Source organism: Mustela nigripes, chromosome 9 (assembly GCF_022355385.1).
Source record: "Mustela nigripes isolate SB6536 chromosome 9, MUSNIG.SB6536, whole genome shotgun sequence".
NCBI lineage: Eukaryota > Metazoa > Chordata > Mammalia > Carnivora > Mustelidae > Mustela > Mustela nigripes.
This window is the reverse complement of record NC_081565.1, coordinates 62,414,518-62,437,833: the sequence shown is the minus strand read 5'-3', so window position 1 is coordinate 62,437,833 and position 23,316 is coordinate 62,414,518. Positions and strand designations below refer to the sequence as shown.

The following is a 23,316-nucleotide window of genomic DNA, read 5'->3' as shown; positions in this document are numbered from 1 at the left end:
CACCTCTACTCCCCAGATAAACTCTGCCAAGATATGACTCCTACGTTAATTCTTGCTCCATTTTCTAGTATTTGTTATATTACACAAGCAGTATTCACAAGATATACTTGTGTGTACCCGGGAAACTTGATTTTAAAAGGTATACTTCTGGAGGGGCAGTTAACTCTCCCTAACCATCTTCCCACCACCACCACCACCACCTTGCTGCTCCAGTTTTTATACTATGTATTCAAAACAAACTCAAACATTCAGAATACTAGTAAAATGAACATCATATACATATTACAACAGTTTTAACAATTCATAACTTAGCCATATTTTTCTAATCGTTTTGCTGAATTTTAGAAAGTAAATTATAAATCTGATTTAATAATCAAATATTTCTTTTTAAAAATGTTTTAAGTTTTTATTTAAATCCAGTTAGTCAACGTATAGTGCAATACTGGTTGGAGAAGAATCTAGTGACTCATCACCCACCCACACCCACCCACCCTTCCCCCAACACTCAACACCCAATGTTCATCACAACAAGGGCCCTCCCCAACACCCATCACCTATTCAGGCCATCTTCCGCCTACCTCTCCCTCGCCCCCGCCCCCACCCCAGCAACTCCCAATCTGCTCTCCATACTCAAGAGTCTCCTATGGTCTGCCTTCTTTCCCTTCTTCTTTTTTTCTTTCCCCCTTCCCCGTTCCCTTCAAACTCCACATGATATTTCTGTATGTATCTTCAAAAATAAGAACAATTTCCTCCATCCTCCAAAAATGAAATACACTAAAAGTAATGGTAATTCTCTTCTGTATTTCTAATATCTAGTCTGTATTCGCTTCTCCAGTTGTAGTCTCTTGCAACTGTTGTTTTTTCCCCACTAGCATCCAATCGAGAATCATATTTTGCAATATGTTGTCTGGTCATAAGGTTAAAGTCTAAAACACAATATCTGAGGATTCAGGAAAAGCTTCCAACGTTCAAATCTCACTGTCGTGTCGCAACTCACTAACTGAGGAGGAAACGCTTCTAAAATTACTTCCTGCGGTCTCAAAGTTTTATGGGAAATGTAGTCTTAAATGTGATGGGCCTACCGCACAGCACTCTGGGAACGGGACTTGGCTTTTTCTGCGCAAGCGCATATCCACCCTTGTTTCTTTCAGCCCGTCTTCTTTGGTTGAAAAAGGACAGGAACTCGGCTTCTTTGGCTGTTTGCGGGAGTGGAGGCTTTGCACTGGGGGTGGGAGCGCTAGGAACACATCTCCGGGAGGCCTGGGGCCCTGCCAAATCCGGTAAGTTTGTGTGCAGCTTGCGCGAGACGAAGTCCCGGGAATTTCCTGGCGGATCCTCCCCTCCCCCACTCCTTGTGTGCTTGAGACCTCGGTGCTCGCTTGCTTCCCTGGCGCAGCTTGGGCTGCGGCCCCTGTCTGAGGAAGGTACTCGCGGACGCCGAGTGCGGAGACTGCAGGCAGTGAGAAGGGCATTCACCTTTATAAAAATGTTTTCGACGAACATGAAGCTACAAACAGCTTTTGTTATTACTCTGAGAAGATGTCATCTGCAAAGCTTTTCGTGAAGTGCTTGTAAAAATCGGTGTGTAAACTGCTATCACAAGACACTTTGTTTCCTTTGGTATTTTACTTAACCCTCAAAATTTCCCTTATAATTGTGCCGTTTTAAAAAGTGAAAGGTTACTGGAGGCTGAATAATATACACCAGGGCACAAACTAGTAGGTGGACGAGGTTGGATGTAATTACAAGTCGGTTGTACTCCCTACATAGTCTTGCTCTCAGCATCCTTTCTGCCCCAAACCCAGATTTGCAACCTTCGGAGCTCTTAGAAGCATAGCCTGCCCCCAGATTTCCAGAAATGTGATTGTGAAGTGAATATGGACAGAGTCTCACAATGTGGTTAAATATATCCTGGGATTTGTGGATTATTTTCAGAGTCCCTGGTCAAGAGATTCTTGAGCTTTATTGCACCTGTCTCCCTCCTCAAAGGCACAGTCTGATAATCTAATAATGCAGTGCTGGCCAATAGAAAGATAATGGAAACTATAATTTTTTAAAAATTTCAGTAGCAATAATAAAAAGAAAGAGATGAAATTAGTTCTACTGATGTGTTTAACTCAGTATATCCGATACATTATTATTAACCACACTTCAGGTGTAGTAGTTGCATTCAGCTAAAGGCTACGTTACTGGGTAACTTATATTGGATTCCAAAGTCAGGTTTAGAGTGCTAAATGGAAGTTTCAGATATGGTGAATTTGTTTCTCAGGCCCAGATCCCAGCCCCTCTCTAGTAAAGTAACTTAAGACTTGAAAAAAAGGGCACTAAGAACAATCATCATTTAGAAGAATAGCTCTTCTGACAGATTGCTCACTGGAGGTTCAGAGCAGAGGTAGAAATTTCAAGAAAGGCACAGGTCCTGACTTGCTCCACCACAAGCAGTTTTTGATCCCTGTTAAGCATGAGATGAGTCAGACTTGATGATCACACACAGAAACCATCACAAACTGTGTGACAGTGGGCACTGGACCAGCTTGCAGAAGGTAGTAACCCGAGATTGAAAGGGATGGGTGGCTCTCAGGTTGTGCAGGAAAAGGCACTTCACTGGATGGCAGGTAAGGACATGAGGCCCAAGGAAGGTATAAGACAGAGCTGATGAAATCCGAAACAGCACCCAGTTTCCTTCACTCTCCCCTCATTCTTTCCAGATTCTGATCTGCTGGCATACCACGTCCATTACCACATGTGGCATCTAGAGTTACGCTGATGCTCTCTCTTTCCTAAGTTTAGGGAATGACAAAAGGATAGGAGAACAAAAGTTTTCTTTCCTTTGGAAGCTCACAATGTTGGGTCTGAAATGAATGATTTCTGTAAAGAAACCCAGGGTAGAAGTAAGCACTTAAGCATAGTCCTGTTTATTTACACAGTTAAGTACTATAGGCATCTTACTAAAAAGTCTGTTTTAGAATTTGCAACCAAGTTAGAACAAAAGTTAGGAAAAATATTTCTTTCGTAAAGCATCCCATCTTTATTTTGAAGTTTTCTGGGGAAGCTCAAGGTGTAAAGGCAACACAAATTTGATTAACAATCCCATCTTAAGTAGGTTTTTTTTTTTTTTTTTTTTAACATTTTATTTATTTATCAGAGAGAGAGAGGGGGAGAGAGTGAGCACAGGCAGACAGAGGCAGAGGGAGAAGCAGGCTCCCTACCAAGCAAGGAGCCCGGTTTTTTTTTTTTTAAACAAACAAACAAACAAACAATCATTAGTTTAAATGAAGGTAGAAGGTTTTACCTTTGTATACCTGAAGTTGCTTAACCAATATCCTTTTGTTTTATTTTGTCTTTTTTGTTTTTGTTCTTACTTAGTCAGAAGGGGACATAAATTGTTAATTCATTGACATGAGTTTCCCTGCAATGAAAATGCAAGGTCAAGCCTCTATAATCATATCGCAGATGCAGTTGTTCAGGTATTACCTCTGTGGGGTCCTTCTTGTTCCCTCTCAAGAATGTCAAAAGGATACTCTTCTATAGGGAAACCTTTTTCCCAGCTGATGTTATGAGATTTTTAGGTAAATGAAAATAGTTGTAAGGCAGACCAGGTTTCTTATCACCGTATTTCTCCTTCCTCTTTCCCAGCTGAGCCTTTTCATTTCTTTACATTCTTCAAGGAGCAGCAGAAAATGAACATGGTGCGGGTAAGTTCTATTTTTAATAGTCTCTTTTATAGTAGATTTTATAAGGGTTTTAGTCTATTAACATGAAAAAGTAGAAATAGAAATGAATCAGATGCATTTAGATGCAAAGGTGGCATGTGGATATGAAATTGGAGGTCCAAATTTATTTCTGAATTTTGGTAGCCATGTCGAACAAACTGTACTGCTTTAAAGGTTGGCGTGGATGAGAAGATTAAGCAAACCAATACCTCATAGAATGGTAAAACATTTCAAGTTAAAAATGATCTTTATTTTTTGAGTAGGTTTAGTTAACAACTTTTCAGTAATAATTCTAAAATAATCTAGAACATTGTCTCTTCTTGTTCTTCAGTAAAAGTAGAAGATGTAATGCTAAATATGAACTTGGTCAGTTCTGTTTTCCAGAAATTCAAATATTTTTTCTGTCAAATCAGCTGAATATCCCTTAAAATTAATCTCCATAAATATTTTGAGTACCCATGATTTTCAGGTTGCTCAGGAGTTTAAAATCATAATGCTTTGGTTTCTCTCCCCACTTGCCTGTTATATCTGGTGACCAGAGACTTGATTATAATCAACTCCATTGGGTCTTGTCCAATTATTTCTGTACCCGACATCTCTGTAGCATTTGCCTCTACTTCTCACTCTGTCCTTCTGGCAAGTTTCTTTCTTAGTAACCATGACACACTCCAGTGGCCCCATCCTTACAGTGCTGATATCTTTTTGGAGTCATCTCTTTCTCTTGTCATTTTACGGGGTTCATTCCCAGTTTCTGACCTTGGCCCTTTAATCTGCTCTGTTAGTCTTAGATTGGTTTCATTGTCTTTTTTTTTTTAAGCTTTATTGAGATTCAGTTCACATGCCATGCTGCTCACCCATTTAAAGTGTAGAATTCAACAGTGTTTTAATATACTCACAGACTTGTGCAAATACCACCACAGTCAATTTTAGAAAGTTTCATCATCTTAAAAAGCAACTCTGCATTTTATCCCTTGTCATCTGCTCATTTCCTCCAAGCCCCAAGCAACCGCTAATCTATTTTCTATCTGTATAGATTTGCTGAACCACTCCCTGTATTATTTCTTATAGGGCAGTTCTGCTGTGACAAATTTTATTTATCTGGGAAGGTTTTAAATTTTCTGTTTTTGCTGGATATACAATTCTTGGTTGACAACTTTTTTCCCCACTTATTTATCATGTATCATTTCACTGTCTTCTGTCCACCATGGTTTCTGATTAGTAATGTTCTTTTAATACTATTGTACATGATGAGTCACTACTTTCAGTATTGTCTGTCTTTATTGCTTGATACTATCCCATATTTTATTTTTTTGTCATTATTTTTCTCTTTTTTTCTCATACTGTGTAATTTCAGTGGGCATATTGTCCAGTCTTTCTTTTTTTTTTTTTAATATTTTATCTATTTATTTGACAGAGAGAAATCACAAGTAGGCAGAGAGGCAGGCAGAGAGAGAGAGAGAGAGGAAAGCAGGCTCTCTGCTCAGCAGAGAGCCCCATGTGGGACTCGATCCCAGGACCCTGGGATCACGACCTGAACTGAAGGCAGTGGCTTAACCCACTGAGCCACCCAGGCGCCCCGTTGTCCAGTCTTTCTTTCACCTGCTCAAATCTGCTGTAGAATCCGTTTGGTGAAATTTTGATTTAGTTATTATTGTTATCAGCTCTTGAGTTTCTATCTCTTTATTGATATCCTTCATTTAGTGAAATATATTTTATTTTCCTTTAGTCCTTGGACTTTTTTCCCTAGATATTTGACCATACTTAATATGGCTGACTTAAGGTTATTGTCTAGTAAATTCAGTGTATGCTTCCTTAAGAGCATTTTCTATTGATTATACCTTTTCTGCATATGGGCCTTACTTTCTTGTTTCTTCTCTTGTTTACTAAACTTTTTTGTTGAAAATAGGACATTTAAATAGAAGAATGTGCCAGTTCTAGAAATCAGAATTTCTCTCCTCCACAGGGGTCATTGTTGAAATTTATTTGTTCAGTGACTTCTTAAAAAATTCTGTAGAGCCTGTGTTTCTTTCATCTGATAGTTGAAGTATCTACAGAAATTTCTCTGAATGCCTAGAATTAGTGAGTCCCCAGTCTTTGCTAAGGGGCTCTGTGCATATCAAGGAATTCTTCACCAGACAAATGATTTATAATTGCATTAGCTTAGACTTCCTTCTAATGATAAACCTCAAGGTCACCTAGGGGTGACAGCTCAGAGCCTTCTCATAGCTTTCTTGAGTATGCACATAACCTTAGGCATATGCACAGCCCTTTGCAAGTTTGCAGCCTCCTTGAGTCTCAGGAATATATCAGAGCTTTTCAGAAACATTTATGGACATCTCGTTGTCCAACTTTTCCTTTCAATTTTCTTGGTTAAGTCATTATTTGCTTCAGCTGTTACCTACCACCTCAGGTAGCCATTAAGTTTTTGACAAATGATGAGTGAGGATAAGGCTTTTCACACTGAGCTCTGAGTTAGCTCAAATAAAGGTATCCTTATAAGTGGGGTCTTTCAGGAAATCACCAAACTGGCCAAATATTGACAGTTTTCTGTGAATGAAGCTTTGATGGGTCTCCAGTCCAGTTCTGCTGTTGTGGTTAATTGTGGTTAATTGTCATAAGAATACTTAACATCTACTCTCAGCACATTTTTATGTGTATAATACTATACTGTTAACTGTAGGGATGATGTTGTGCAGCAGATCTCTGAAACTTAATGACTTTGCATAACTGAAACTTTATACCTGTTGAATAGCAACTTGTGGTTGCCAGCTGCTGACTGCAGACCATTGGTTGTCAAACTATTGCAGAGTTGGAAAGAGAGGGATGGGAACAGGGTATCACCATTCTTATTATGGTTCAGCTGTTTTGTTTTTGTTTGTTTTTTATAAACATTTTGAAGATAGACTTTGTTAATTTTTGTAATTTTTGCTAGTTTTTTTTTTAAGATTTTATTTATTTATTGAGAAAGCGAAAGAGTATGTGAGTGTTGGGGGGTGGGGAGGGGAAAGAGAGAATCTCATTGCTGACTCTGCTCTGAGCATGGAGCCTGATGTGGGGCTTGATCTGACAGCCCCGAGATCATGACCTGAGCCAAAATCAAGAGTTGGACACTTAACCAGCTGAGCCACCCAGGCACCCGTTTTTGCCAGTTTCTTCATAGTTTTTTATGAAGGAGAGAATTTTTTGGATCCTTACTTAGCCAGTTTGATTTATGTCACTTGTTAGCTTTTTTTTTTAATCTGATTGATCTTATTAAGTCATATATTAAAGAGATAAACAAAAATGAAAGCAGTGCAACTTTTCTAATTTTTTTAGTTTTGGAGAATATAATTACCTTTTCTTTTTATCTTTTTTAGATTAAATTTTATGAGAGATGTTCCTGTTCTTTTATTTATTTGTTTTAGTTTGTTTAGCTATTACTACTGAGTTTCACATGCAGGAGGTACTCACTTAGTAAAACTGAAGACATGAATGAACAAATAATTGGATACATAACACTGAGGGGAAAAAAGAAACTTGTTTCTGTCCTTTTATCTCTTAGTTTTCTTCCCTTTCTTTTCTACTTTTAATTGTGATAAGAATACTTAACATCTACTCTCAGCACATTTTTATGTGTATAATACTATACTGTTAACTGTAGGGATGATGTTGTGTAGCAGATCTCTGAAACTTAATGACTTTGCATAACTGAAACTTTATACCTGTTGAATAGCAACTCCCCAATTCCTCCTCTTCCTAGCACCTTTGAGGTGTTTTGTTGCGGAAGTTTTCCCTTTTTGCATTTTCCAAGATTCTACTCTTTCCTGACTCTTACTACTTTTCAGAAAGCTTTTTCTTTGGCTTTGTGGCCTATCTATACTTTTTCTGCCAGCCTCTTTAATATTCATGCTTCCCTAAATGCCTTTTGGTATTTTCTTTCTTCAGTTCCATATAGGATATATAGCATATAGCTCGAGTTGCTGTCTGATTGCCTTTTAAAATTTTACCACCTAAGTTGCTAGTAATTCCTAAATGCTTGTCTTCATCCTTTGACCTCCCTCTGTAATCTAAAACCATATGTATATTAGTTTAAGGGATGGTTCCAGCTTTATGTTTACAGACCATTCAGGAGCCACATGGACAGATCTGTCTTACTAGAACTTCTAACACGTTTTTTTTCCCTTTTGTTTCCTGAATGTCAGTGTTTGGCATCGACATTCCAGAAGCTGCTCATTTAGTTAGACTGGGTGGTTGTACAAGAAAGTAATTATAAAATTGTACAAATTGTACAAGTGTACAGTTGTACAAGTTGTACAAGGAAGTAGTTATCAAATTGGTTGCTGCTGCTACTCTGTAATTAAATCCCTATCGTTATATTCATTGCTGTTACTTCAGTGTAAATAATATCACTTATATTGGTCTCTGTAATTCCAAATCCTTGGTAAATTGTTCTTCGCTCTTCATGAGCTCTAGATTTATATATCTTTATATACGTGTTTATATACATATAATGTATATAATGTAAAATATCTTCAAAGCTTACGTGTATTTTCTTTGTCTCCCATTATTTACGATGATGATGTCTGAGGAGGGAGCGAACGTCTTAGAATTCTCTAGAATACCCACAGTACCTTGGGATGAAGAGGAAGAGTTGTAGGAACTCTTTACATTGAATTTTTTGTCTTAAAAAATCTATAGTTCATAAACATATAAAGGAATTATAGGACGTTAAAAACCTTTTTAACTGAACACTTCTCCAGTTAAAGACAAAATTAGGTCAGAAATAGGTGTATTTGATAACCATATCTTTTAGAGCTTAAGAGTAAAAAGTAGTTGTTCTCAAAGATATTTTCCTTGTCATATGATTTGGAATCTTTGAAGAAACTGTGTTGTTATAGGGATCCATGTCATTTGAAGATGTGATTGTCAAATTTACCCAGGATGAATGGCAGTACATGAGCCCTGCTCAAAGGACCCTGTACAGAGATGTGATGCTAGAGAACTATAGCCACCTCATCTCAGTGGGTAAGCAGACCTTATTATGGGTCTTTGTCTAAATTAAATTTCCTTTTTTTAAGTTATCAAGGTACATCGACTCCTTGTAGAGATTAATGTTGTACTGGCTTTTGAGCAGGAGGTCTAAGGTACCTGAAGCCTTTAGGAAATAGACACAATGTTTATGTTATGACTTTCCCACGGAGTACTTCAAATATGCACATTTATTTTGCTGCTCTTGTTGCTATATCTTTCACCACTTTTAGAAACCAAAAAGCCCATGGATCTGGTATATATATATATATCTCCTCAATTGTCATGTTTACAGGATGTTACACCATCAAACCTGAGATGATCTTCAAATTGGAGCAAGGAGAAGAGCCCTGGTCCTTAGAGGAAGAATTCCTAAACCAGAGGTACCCAGGTGAGTGAGCACTGACAGATGAAACACTTGGGGTAGTTAAACTTTTAGGGGAATACCTTTGAAAGTTTTGCTTGTTTGTTTGTTTGTTTTACCCTTTTAAACAGCTCTATTGAGATACTATTTACATATCGTACAATCCACCCATTAAAGGGTGCGATTCAGTGGCTTTTCATATATTCACAGATATGTATAAATATCACCACACTCCATTTTCATCATCTCAGAAAGAGACCTCATACCTTTTAGTTATTACCTCGGTATCCTCTCTTCCTCTGCAGCCCTATCAATCACTAATCTACTTTCTGTCTTTATGGATGAGCCTGTTGCAGACATTTCATGTAAATGCAGTCACATTTGGTCTTTAATGATAGGTTTCTTTCACATAGGATTACAAGGTTCTTATATATCAGTACTTGATTCATCCTTTGTATGGCAAAATAATGTCTCATTGCATATATTTGCCACATTTGTTTGTCCATTCTTCATTCAGTTGACATTTAGGATTCTTCCTTTTGGCTATTGAGTAATGCTAATAGAAACATTCATTTACAAGTTTTTGCACAGATTTTTTTTTTTTACATAACGTTTTAATTTCTCTTACTGAGTTGTACTTGATTCAAATGGCTGGGTTGTGTGATAACTGTTTCAAGAATTTCAAGACTATTTTCCACAGTGCCTGCCTATTTTTTTTTTCATTCCTAGTGACAGCATATGAAGGTTCTAATTTTTCTACACCTTCACCAACACTTAGTATTATCAGACTTTTTTATTCTAGCCATCTTAGTAGATGTGAAATGGTATATCACTGAAGTTTTGATGTGTATTTTTGTACTAGTCATTTGGCCTGGCATAATAAATATCATAGTCTGGGTGGCCTAAATAGTAGAAATTTATTTCTCATAGTTCTGGAAGTTGAATGTCCAACATCAGGCTGCCAACATGTTTAATTTCTGGTGATGCTTCTTCCTGTCTTCTACTGACCATGACCCCTATGGCCTTTCCTCTGTGCTTTCATGGAGAGAGAGCTGTGGTATCTCTTCCTATTCTTTCAAGGACACCAAGCCTGTAAGTTCATCGATCCCCACCCTGATGAACTCAGTTAGTCTTAACTTCCCCAAAGGCCTTACCATCAATTACGGTTACATTGAGGGCCAGGGCGTCAACATAGGAATTTGTGGGGGAGGTATAATTCATTCCATAACAACATACCTGGTCACTAGTGATGTCAAGTATTTTTTTTCATATACTTACTGGTATTTGGTGTAAACTGATAAATTCAGGAACTTTAAAAATTAGAGTTTCAAAGAATTCTTAGAGCAAAAGAGTGAAATCATCCTAAATGTGTTTACTGAAAGTTTTTGTTGTGAAGCTGTTGAGTCAGATAGCATAATTTTTAGATTAAGCATATTTCCTAGTCAGTGTATATAAGTGATTTGATCTTATTGGTTGCCTAAAAGAAATAAGTATGTTTGAAAGATTGCAGTAAAAGAATAGTAAAGTTATTCAGTCAAAAATGAAATAATTTAGAGTTTCATATTATTCAGGTTTGAATGTAGACAGTACATGGAGTAACTTAGGAGTGCCTGGGTGGCTTACCAGTTAAACATCTGCCTTCAGCTGAGGTCATCCTCTCAGGGTCCTGGGATTGAACCCCCTGCCAGACTCCCTGTTCAGTGGGGAGCCAGCTTCTCCCTCTCTCTCTGCCCCACACCTTCCTCATGCTTTCTGACTCTCAAATAAATAAATAAAATCTTCATAAATAATAAATAAGTGAATGCATTAACTTAAAAGACAGCCCTTTTTTCAATAGCACAGGTTAAAGTAAACCCTTAAGCATTTGAATGACTGCACCAAACAGTATCCTACTATCTATCATAAAACACAAAATAATGAGGTCTAAGAATTTAAAATTCACTAGGGTTAGGAGATAATAATGTGCCTCATCTGATTAAAGATACTATGAACACTAAGTAAGTATGCCTATATGGGATGTAAATAATATTTATATTAGAGTGAACTCGGGGTGCCTGGGTGACTCAGTCAGTTAAGCATCTGCCTCCGGCTCAGGTCATGATCTCAGGGTTCTGGGATGGAGCTCTGTGTTGGGCTCCCAGCTCAGCAGGGAGTGTGATTCTCCCTTTCTCTCTGCTCCTTCCCCATGCTCCTTCTCTCCCTCTCTCTCAAGTAAATAAAATCTTTTTAAAAAAGTGAACCGTGTATTTGTATGTGTATCCTGATCAAAGAACAAACCTTTCACCTTCCCATAGGTTAATCATAAGATAGTGAAAATATATTGTTAATCTATAAAGAAAACCAGTTAAATTTAGTAAGTTTAGTTTAGAATCCCATAAGTAATATTCTCAACATATTTTGATAAAGCTAGAAATTAATAAGATGAGTAAACAAAAAACTCTTAACATGGATATTTTAAAATTATCTCTTTTAAACAATGTATAAAAAAGGCCATCAAGTCCAAAATTGTGTGACGTTTATAAATGTGTGCATTATAAACCTTAGGCTATAGCTAAGTTAGTGAACAGAGTTAAAATGGTAGTTTTGTAATTAAGCAAGAACAGTAAAAATATACTAACACAAGGAGAATTTAAAAGTGAAATTAAAAATTAATAAACTGGAAGACCAAGAAATTATAGAATTATAGAATTATATTCTGTACATGTTAGACTGTATTTCTGTGGTATCTGTATTTTTTAATACGTCTATGTATCCTTATGCCGATACATTAACTTTATTATTGGAAGTTCTTTTTTTTTTTTTTTTAAGATTTTATTTATTTGGGGCACCTGGGTGGCTCAGTGGGTTGGGCCTCTGCCTTTGGCTCAGGTCATGATCCCAGGGTTCTGGGATCGAGCCCCACATCGGGCTCCCTGCAGAGCAGAGAGCTTCCTCCTCTCTCTCTGCCTGCCTCTCTGCCTACTTGTGATCTCTGTCAGATAAATAAAGAAAAAATCTTAAAAAAAAAAAAAGATTTTATTTATTTGACAGAGATCACAGGTAGGCAAAGAGGCAGGCAGAGAGAGAGAGGGGGAAGCAGGCTCCCTGCCAAGCAGAGAGCCAGATGCGGGGCCTGATCCCAGGACCCTGAGATCATGACCTGAGCTGAAGGCAGAGGCTTAACCCACTGAGCCACCCAGGCACCCCAGTTCTTGTAAGTTCTTAATCAGACCTTGAAATGTCCACCAACTTTCTTCTTTATAAATTTTAAAGTGAACTTTTTGATATTTAAAAAAAGCATGCCAGCTTTTCAACTGGGATTGTATTGATTATAGATCAAATTAAAGAGGTTTAACATTTTTTTTTAAGATTTTATTTCTTTATTTGAAAGATCACAAGTAGGCAGAAAGGCAGGCAGAGAGAGAGGGGGAAGCAGGCTCCTCGCTGAGCAGAGAGCCCGATGTGGGCCTTGATCATGTCCTGAGCCGAAGGCAGAGGCTTAACCCACTGAGCCACCCAGGCACCCCCAGAGATTTAACATCTTAAAATCTGATCCATAAAGAAATGCACATCTCCCTTTATTTGTAATTTATTTTATTCCTTTTATCAGTGGTTCTTGGAATATAGATACCAACTGTTTTGGGGTTTGTTTTTAGCACCATGGTAAATTATATTCTTTTTCTGATTTAAAATTACAGTGATAATTGTTTGTACATGATTGGCTTTTGTGTATCAGCTTTGTATTTTGCCTTTGTATTTTGCCCTTGCCTTGTATTTTGCCACTTATAAAGGAGCTTTTTAAAAGATCTTTCTGTGGTTCTCTCTATCGATTTTGTATCTTTATTTCTATTCTTGCTGTACTGTGTTGGTGGGAACTTCAAGTACAGTATGGAATGGAGGTGCTGAGGCTAGACACCCATATTTTTCCAATCTTAGAATTTAAGTATTCAAGCTCTCTCTTTTTTTTTTTTTTAAAGATTTTATTTATTTAACAGAGACAGATCACAAGTAGGCAGAGAGAGAGAGGAGGAAGCAGGCTCCCTGCTGAGCAGAGAGCCCGATGCGGGGCTTGATCCCAGGACCCTGGGATCATGACCTGAGCTGAAGGCAGAGGCTTTAACCCACTGAGCCACCCAGGTGCCCCTCTCTCTCTTTTCTTTTTAAGATTTTTAAAATTTATTTGACAGAGAGATCACAAGTAGGCAGAGAGGCAGGCAGAAAGAGGGAGAAGCAGGCTCCCTGCCGAGCAGAGAACCCAATGTGGGGCTTGATTCCAGGACCCTGAGATCATGACCTGAGCTGAAGGCAGAAGCCACTGAGCCACCCAGGTGCTCCAAGTATTCAGTCTCTTAACCATAATGTTCGCTATAGGCTTTTTGTAAATTCCCTTTACAGTAGGTTAATGGATTGATTTTGAAATTTGTGAAATATCTTTGCCTTAAATTATTTGATTATGTGATTTTAATTCTTTAGATGATTAATATGGTGGATTACATTGACTTTTAAATATCTCAACAGTTTGTATTCTTGGTATGAATCCCCCTTGATCCTGATATATCATTTCTTTTTTACATTTTCTTTATTGCTCTGTTGTTTTTTAAAATTAACATATAATGTATTAGTTGCCCCGTACAGGTCTGTGAATCATTATTCTTACATAATTCACAGCACTCATCATAGCACATACCCTCCCATCACCTGTCCACTCCATCCCTTCCAGCCCTCCTCTCCCCCAAGCAGCCCTCAGTTTGTTTCCTGAGATTAAGAGTCTCTTGTAGTTTTTCTCCCTTCTTGGTCCTCCCATCTTGTTTCATTTTTCCCTCCTGTCCCTGCATGAACCCCGACCCTGCCTCTCAAATTCCTCATATCAGAGAAATCATAGGATAATTGTCTTTCTCTAACTGACTTACTTCACTTAGCATAATACTCCCTAGTTCCATCCACATCATTGCAAATGGCAAAGTTTGGGGTTTTTTTAATGGCTGCATAGTATCTCTCTCTCTCTCTCTCTCTCTCTCTGTGTGTGTGTGTGTGTGTGTACATTAATTTTCTTTCTTCTTTATCCATTCATCTGTTGATGGACATCTAGGTTCTTTCCATGGTTTGGCTATTGTGACACCTGTTGTTTCCTGACTAATTAATTTTAGCCATTCTGACTGGTGTGAGGTGGTATCTCACTGTGGTTTTGATTTGTATTTCCCTGATGTGGAGTTATGTTGAGCACTTTTTCATGTGTCTGTTGGCCATTTGGATATCTTTGCAGAAGTGTCTGTTCATGTCCTCTTCCCATTTCTTGATTGGATTATTTGTTCTTTGGGTGTTTGATAAGTTCTTACAGATTTTGGATTCTAGCCCTTTATCTGATATGTTATTTTCCCATTCTGTCCGTTGTGTTTTGGTTTTGTTGACTGTTTCCTTTGCTGTGCAAAAGCTTTTGATCTTGATGAAGTCCCAATAGTTCATTTTTGCCCATGTTTCCCTTATCTTTGGTGATGTTTCTAGGGAAAAGTTGCTGTGGCTGAGTTTTTTTTTTTTTTTTTAAGATTTTATTTATTTATTTGCCAGAGATCACCAGTAGGCAGAGAGGCAGGCAGAGAGAGAGGAAGGGAAGCAGGCTCCCTGCTGAGCAGAGAGCCCGATTCGGGGCTTGATCCCAGGACCCTGGGATCATGACCTGAGCTGAAGGCAGAGGCTTTACCCACTGAGCCACCCAGGTGCCCCTGGTTTTTTTTGGGGGGGGGGGTTATTAGAAGTTTTACATTTATGCTATGAGGGATATTGGTCTGTAGGTTTCTTGTATTTTCCAGAAGAAATTATTTAACATTGTTTTGTTTTTGTTTTTTTGTTTTGTTTTGTTTTGTTTAACATTTGGCAGAATTCATTAGTTACTGCCTTCTAATCCTGAAGCAACATCTTGGTGCAATGTGTTTGTTAACTACATAATTCAATTTCTTGAATAGATATTGATCTGTTATATCTTATACCAAGTTCTATCTTCCTTCTTGAATGAATTTGGTAGTTTTTGTTTTTTTAAAGAAAGTTATCTATTTCATTTTAATAGTCAATATATGGACACAGAGTTTCCCCTAATATTCTTTTATCTTTTTAGTATCTATTGTATCAGTATTTATATCCTGTCTTCTCTCTTTTCTGATATAAATACTGTGTGTCTTCTCTTTTTTTCCTCTTTTCATTTAAATCATTTAAAAAAAATCTTCAGTGAACTAAGCTTTGGTTTGATTGAGTTTTCTCTGCTTCCCATTTTCAGTTTCATTTTCTTTAGTTTTTATTATTTTCTTCCTTCTGCTTTTTTTAGATTTAATTTGTTCTCTTTGTCAAGTTTCTTAAGGTGGAACTGGGTAACTGATTGAAGTTTTTTCTAATATAAAAAATTTTAAGCTATAAATTTATCTCTAAGCACTACTTTAGCTCCATCCCACAAATTTCTGTATGTCCTAAATATTATTTGTTTTCTTTCAATTCTACATTAATTTTCTGTGAAATTTTCTCTTTGACCAGTGGGTTAATTAGAAGTATATTAATTTATAAATATTCTGTGTTTCTCCAGGTGACTTTTCGTTACTGATTTCTAGTATAATTTCTTGATGGCCTGAGGTTATACTTTGATTTCTGTTCTTTTATATTTGTGAAGATTTTTCTTGCAGTATAGAATGCAGTCTGCTGTGATGAATGTTTTATGTGAGAGAATCTGTAAAGAATATTGAGAGTAATGTAAATTAAACTGTTTTTTAAATGTACTGCATTCTTGGGTTTTGAGAGCATAGTTATTCCAAATGCTGTTTCATCCCTTATAGCTGTAATATTGTAGTATTCCTGCCTCTTTTCTCTTCTTTCCTTCCCCTACCTGCTGTATTGCCATAAGTGCCCTAAAACAACAGATTTATTGCTGTTGCTATCATGGATCCCATAGAATTGATAGGAATGTGGTTCCAGGAAGAATTTTGGGTGTGGTTGCTATTAACATCCCTGAATGTTCTGTAAGTCGAATGTTCTAGGATTTTTCATGATCTTTCTAGTGAGCTCTTAGTTTTGGCTCATGGAAAGAAGTTTTCTAAGAGTATCCAGTCTTTAATACCTGTGACAGTGGAACTTTCATTCCCAGTTACACCTATTTTTGTTTGGCTCGAGCAGGGTGGGTATTGTGAAAAAGATTTTCTGTTAAACCACCTTTTTTTTCAGACCTTTGGCTAGAAGGAACAGGCTTTTCTTGTAGTTCTTTTTGTTGTGTATATTGTTGACTTTGGATTGCAGCCTTTTCCAACACTCTGGTGCCCCATATAAGATATGTGGGAAGCAGAGAGAACAGCCTTGGAATCCTCTGCTCTGTCATTTCTTTAGTTCCAAAGTACACATTCCATTTTGTAGCATCTTACTGACTTACTATTGATTTAGTTACTGATTTATTGCTTGTCCAGAGATTTGTTCATTGTAAAAGGGAGGACTTGGGAAGAAAGGAACTAGCTACTCATTATTGGTCAGCACTGGAAATAATACCTGTTTTCCAAGGATGTGGAAGAAGTATATCTGGCTTTTCTCTATGTGTGTGAATTATTGATCTTTGGAAATGTGACCTGTAATAGAATACAATACATAACAATAATGGCTGTAAGTTACTCTCTGTAAGAAATACAAGATATAAAGATGTTTCCAATTTTTCTCATTTTAGGATATTTCAGTGTTGATATTCACATTGAGGGGAACCAGGAAAAACGAGAGAAACCTCTGTGGCAAGTAATATTCACTGATAACAAAACATTGAGTAAAGATGGGCAGAAAGTTTTAGAAAAACCATTTATTCTGGATATAATTCCAAATTCTTCTGAAAAAATTTCCTGTAAATGTGACTCATGTAGAATGAATTTGCAAGTTGTTTCTGAATTAATTATTTGTGATAGAAACTATTCAAGAAATAAGGCTGATTACATGAATGTTTGCGAAAAGTTGCAGCTTGATATTAAAGATGAGAAAACTCATACTAGAGAGAAACGTTATGATTATAATAGAAACATGAAACCTCTCATTAATAGGAAAGATCATCAGAAACTTCAAAGCCTGGAGCAGTCTTTTGAATGTAATGAATTTGGGAAAGTTTTACATGGTAGGACTCTCGTTATTATAGGAGAGGAATCGTATAAGGGTGATGAACTTAGGAAAACCTGTGATAAAGCAACTTTACTTAACTACATGAGAACTGGCACAATAGAGAAATGCTTTGATCTGTCTGAATGTGGGAAATCCTGCGACAAAACCACCACTGTGAATTACAATAAGGTTCACATGGCTGTGACAAACTCTGAATATATTGAGAGTGGGAATAACTTCAGCAGGATCTTGTCTCTCACTCAATCTCAGAGAACTGTTAAAGAACAGGGTGCTTTTGCAAGCAGTAAATGTGATGAAAACATGATCCCAAGCTCAACCCACACAGTACAAAAAAAGACACAAATTAAAGATGAATCTTGTGCATTTAATGGATGTATAAATGCCTTCTACCAGAAATTAAACCTTATAGTATGTCAGAGAACTCACACAGAAGAGGAACCCTACCAATGTGATAAATATGGGAGGTCCTTCCATCAAAACTCAGCTATCCGTGTACATCAGCAAAATGAAACTGGAGAGAAGTCATTTGAATGTAATGAATGCAGGAAATCCTTTTACCAGAAAGCACAACTCATTCATCATCGGAGGACCCAATCAGGGGAGAAACCTGAGGAATGTGGGGACTCTTTTTGTTCAAGTTCACACCCTATTCATTATCCTGGAACTGATATGAGGGTCAGTCTCTATAATTGTAATAAATGTGGGAAAACTTTCTGCCAAAAGTCAAACATCCATGAAAATCTGACATTTCGCACAAAGGATTATGATAACAGTGGATATGGGAAACCTTACAAGAAGCCTGCTCTCATAGTACACCAAAGAACATATACAGGGATGAAACTCTGTCAAAATAATACACATGGGAAAACATTCTCCAAGATAGTACATTTCAAAGAACATCAGAGAATTAACACAGGGGAGAAATCCTACAAATGTATTGAATGTGGGAAAACTTTTTTAAAGACATCACATCTCAGAACACATCAGAGAATTCACACAGGCGAAAAACCATACAAATGTACTGAATGTGGGAGGACTTTCTCTCACAAGACACACCTTAGTGCACATCAGAGAATCCATACTGGGGAGAAACCCTATGAATGTAATGGATGTGGGAAAACTTTTGCTGATAATTCAACCCTCAGAGCACATCAGAGAATTCACACAGGGGAGAAACCCTATGAATGTAATGAATGTGGGAGGTCCTTTGCCCATATATCTGTTCTTAGAGCACATCAGAGAATTCATACAGGGGAGAAACCCTATGAATGTAATGACTGTGGGAGATCTTTTGCCCACAATTCAGCCCTTAGAGCACATCAGAGAATTCATACAGGGGAGAAACCCTATGAGTGTAGTGACTGTGAGAAGACTTTTGCCCATAATTCAGCTCTCAGAGTACATCAGAGAATTCATACAGGGGAGAAACCATATGAATGTAATGAATGTATGAAAACATTTGCCCATAATTCAGCTCTCAGAGCACATCAGAAAATTCATACAGGGGAAAAACTCTATGAATGTAATGAATGTGGGAAAACTTTTTCACAGAAAACTCATCTCATTACACATCAGAGAATTCACACAGGGGAAAAACCTTACAAATGTAGCGAGTGTGGGAAAACCTTCTCTCAGAAATCATACCTCAGTGGACATGAGAGAATTCACAAAGGGGAAAAACCTTATAAATGTAATGAATGTGGGAAAACTTTTATCTATAAGGCAGCCCTCATAGTCCATCAAAGAATTCACACAGGAGAGAAACCCTATGAGTGTAATGAATGTGGGAAAACTTTCTCCCAAAGAACACACCTCTGTGCACATCAGAGAATCCATACAGGGGAGAAACCTTATGAATGCAAGGAATGTGGGAAAACTTTCACTGATAATTCAGCCCTCAGGGCACATCAGAGAATTCACACAGGGGAGAAACCGTATGAGTGTAATGAGTGTGGGAAAACGTTCTCCAAGACATCACACCTCCAGGCACATCTGAGGACTCAAACAGGGGAGAAACCCTATGAATGTAATGAATGTGGGAAAACTTTCTCCCAGAAGTCATATGTTATTGCACATCAGAGAATTCATACAGGGGAGAAACCCTATGAGTGTAATATATGTGGGAAACCTTTTGCCCATAATTCAACCCTCAGAGTCCATCAGAGAACTCACACAGGTATAAAATCCTATGAATGTAATGAATGTGGGAAAACTTTCTCCCAGAAGTCACACCTTAGTGCACACCAGAGAATTCACACAGGGGAGAAACCCTATGAGTGTAATAAATGTGGGAAAGCTTTTGCACAAAATTCAACTCTCAAAGTACACCAGAGAATTCACACGGGAGAGAAACCCTATGAATGTAATGAATGCAGGAAAACTTTTATCCGTAAGGCAGCTCTTAGGGTACATCACACCAGAATGCACACCAGAGAGGAAACCCTTACATATGGTGAATTGGGGAAGTCCTGAAGGGATTCATACCTTTATTGATATCACACAGTAAAAAAAAGCTCATGTCACAGACTGGCAGACTGTGTCCCTTAAACATTTCCTTTTCCACTAGGCACATAGTTTGTCTAATTTTCGAGTCTTTCATTTGAGTGATACTGGTCATGGAATATGACACTATTACATTTAAGCTAAGTCCAGACTGCAAAGTTACCTTATATTCTTTCTGTCCTGTTATGTTGGGATAGAGGTATTTCCAGGGCAGACTTGGCATGTGTATTAAACATGATAGAGCACAATGTGAAAGAAGCCAAAATCTGAATAACTGGGTGAAATAGTTCTCCGCTAACAGATCTTCACAAGTTGGCTTAAAACACACACACACACACACACACACACACACACACACACAGTACTCTGTTGAACTTTTTTTTTTCCAAATATTTATTTATTTGACACAGAGAGAGAGAATGAGAGAGGGAATACAAGCAGAGGAAGCCAGAGAGGGAGAAGCAGACTTCCCGAAGGGCAGGGAGCCTGATGTGGGGATCTATCCCAGGACGCTGAGCTGAAAGCAGATGCTTAATAGCTGAGCCACTCAGGTGCCCCTGTACTCTGTTGAACTTTTGAGGATTTTGTTCTGTTGGTTAAATGCACATAGCTTAGTTAACTCTTTTAACTATGGGACAAAACCCTATGAATGTCATTCAGCCTGTCATTATACATTGGAGACTTCACATGAGGAAGAAAACTGTCAATATCCTGTTTGGAAGCTTTCATTAAAAATTACAGAAATCTCAGGGAAAAATACAAAACCCTTTACTACACACTAAATATCAGATAGTTAAGATTTGACCAAAATCTTACATCTTATTAAATGATATTTTTAAACAAATATTGAAAGTTTGCTTCAGATAATTTTTTTTCCTGAGGAAATGTATATTTCAGAATTGAAGATAAAATCTTCACCTAGAACTGATGTACCTAAATTTGTGGTATATATGTAACACCAAGTTTTATAGAAAATATATAATAAAATATTCTATACATGAATTCACCTTGGAATGTGAAGTTTTAAAAATGGAGGAATAATTTGAATTCTGTGGACAATAACAGTAAATGTTTGTGGCTAGTCTCTGGGCTATATGGTATATCTGTATCAGTTTATGTAACAGAATTCATTACTGCTGCTGAGTTCTAGTAGAAGGCAGCAGCCAAACTTGTTCTGGAACCTGTCCACTTTTTTGAGTTATGGTTTAGGTTCTTTTGGCTTCCTTCTGCTTGATGCTGTTGATGCTATGAAATTTTGGCCTGCGTGCTGTGTCTGTCTGATAGTGTGGCCCTGTTTTTCTAGGATATTGGAGATCCCTAAGATTTTCAAAGTTTCCTTGTGTATTTGTATCTATGGGTAGGTGGGCTGGTTGATTCTTACATGTTTTTTGGCCTTCATTACATCCCACTAATGGTTTATTTTGTATTGTGTAATTATAAAGGACAGTATATTTTTACTCTTCTTGTATTCATATAGCCTACACATCTTGTGTAGGATCTTTTTCCAACCTCATAATGTGTGCTCACATTATGCACCTTATGCAGCATTGCAAACTATTCTTTTTATACTGCTTGGACAGCAGGTTTTGGAATTGGAATGAAAAAGGCTACTTTGATGTTGTAAGTATCACATTAGTATTAAAAAGCAGACTAAGTTTTTTTTTTTTTTTCAAAAGATTTTATTTATTCATTTGAGAGAGAGTAAGAGGGAACATGAGAGCTGAGAAGGGAGAAGTGGACTCCCCATGGAGCTGGGAGCCCGATGTGGGACTTGATCCTGGGACTCCAAGATCATGACGTGAGCCAAAGGCAGTTGCCCAACCAACTGAGCCACCCAGGCACCCCAGACTAACTTTTGAAGGAATATTTTAGTGTTGTGTAGTTTTAGCCAAGAAAATATTGGTCAGTCTGTCATCATTTGTGGCTACATGATTTGGTCAGTAGAGAAGAAAGTAAATGTCGTTCTCATTTTTAAAAACCTGAACCACAAAATTTCTCAGCTCTGGGCATGTTGCTTTCTGCAAATGTGATCTGGCAGATTGAGCATGAGGACAATAAATCAGTTGATTGCCTGAGTGATTTCTATTCCCAATCCCCTGCTGATATTGTTTGAGGGGAAATGGTGGCATACATTTAGCATTAATTACAGAACAGGTACTTCTTTGAGACTGGGTTGTTACCACTTAGCAGCATCACTGCCAAGGAAAAGAGCCACTACTAAGAGCCCACCATTGGATAAACGCTGTAATATCACACCACCAGGGCTAGTACACCAGGCACTGAATCAGCACTCGTTGTGGCAAGGAGGTTCCAGCAGATGAGGAAGTGTTTGCATCCCCTCAGTCTCTGACACTTTGATGCAATTTGAGCTTAATGCACAATGTTCAAAGGTAAATGATAGGAAAAAAAAAAAAAGAACTTTCTCATGCCTGATTTTTATATATGAAAGAGATGATCAAACCTGGAGTACTGTTCAGAAATTAACTTCAGTTTAGAATAGTTTTAGATTTAAATAAAAGTTACCAACACTGGGGTGCCTGGGTGGCTCAGTGGGTTAAAGCCTCTGCCTTCAGCTCAGGTCATGATCTCAGGGTTCTGGGATTGAGCCCCACATTGGGCTCTCTGCTGAGCAGGGAGCCTGCTTCCCTTCCTCTCTATCTGCCTGCTTCTCTGCCTACTTGTGGTCTCTGTCTGTCAAGTGAATAAATAAAATCTTCAAAACAATTACCAATACTTTATACTCCTCATCCAGTTTCTCTTACTAACATTTTACTCTGGTATATTTGTCTTAACTAAGTAATGATACTGATCCATTATTAAACATCATTTTTTAAACATCATTTTTCAGATTGCACTGGTTTTTCCCTAATGTTTTTATTTATTTGAGAGACAGCAAGTGGTAAGGAGAGGGAGAGAGAATCTGAAACAGGCTCCACACTGACTGCAGATCCTGATACAGGGCTCAATCCCACAGTGTGAGATTATGACCTGAGCCGAAACCAAGAGTTGGATGCTCAACTGACTGAGTCACTCAGTCACCCCTTTCCCTAATACTTTTACATTTCAATCATATTTTTATATTTCAAGATCCCATCCAGGACACCACAGGACATTTAATAGTCATGACTCCTTATCTTTTGCTGATCTGTGACAGTTTCATAGACCTTTGGTGTTTTAGTATCCTTGACTGTTTTCAGTAGTACTTGTCATTTATTTTATGGAATACCCCTCAATTTAGGTTTCTCATATTTTTTAAATGATTGCAATGGTATTATGGATTTGTTTTGTGTTTTTGTGTTGTTTTGTAGGAAGACCACAGAAATAAAATGCTGTGCTCATCATATTAATAGTATATGCTGTCAATATGAGTAATCACTGGTAATGCTAAGCTTGATCACTTGGTTTAGGTCATATCCCACAAAAGCACGGGTAGGTGAGATCTGTGCTACTTGGTAAAAATTTTTAAGCTATTAGTGTATCACACTGTACATAATCTAAGAATTTTTATGTATTTCTGAATTTAATGTTGGAAACAATATAAATGTTGATAGGTTAAAAATTATAACACCCAGAATTTAAAAACTTCACACTGATCCAGCTCACAGTCCAGTTTTTTTTATTTTTAGT

At 37.5% G+C, this 23,316-nt stretch overlaps 1 protein-coding gene across 1 annotated transcript; it reads left to right on the top strand.

Annotated features, from left to right (window-relative positions):
- Positions 1-1,108: 1,108 nt before the first annotated feature.
- On the top strand, positions 1,109-23,041 carry LOC132024741 (zinc finger protein 658-like). The gene is given in 6 exon segments (XM_059411686.1): positions 1,109-1,280; positions 3,637-3,695; positions 8,591-8,717; positions 9,016-9,111; positions 16,751-19,593; positions 19,596-23,041. Coding segments are annotated over 5 exon segments (3,129 nt in total). The 5' UTR covers positions 1,109-1,280; positions 3,637-3,680; the 3' UTR covers positions 19,644-23,041.
- The last annotated feature ends 275 nt before the right edge of the window (positions 23,042-23,316 follow it).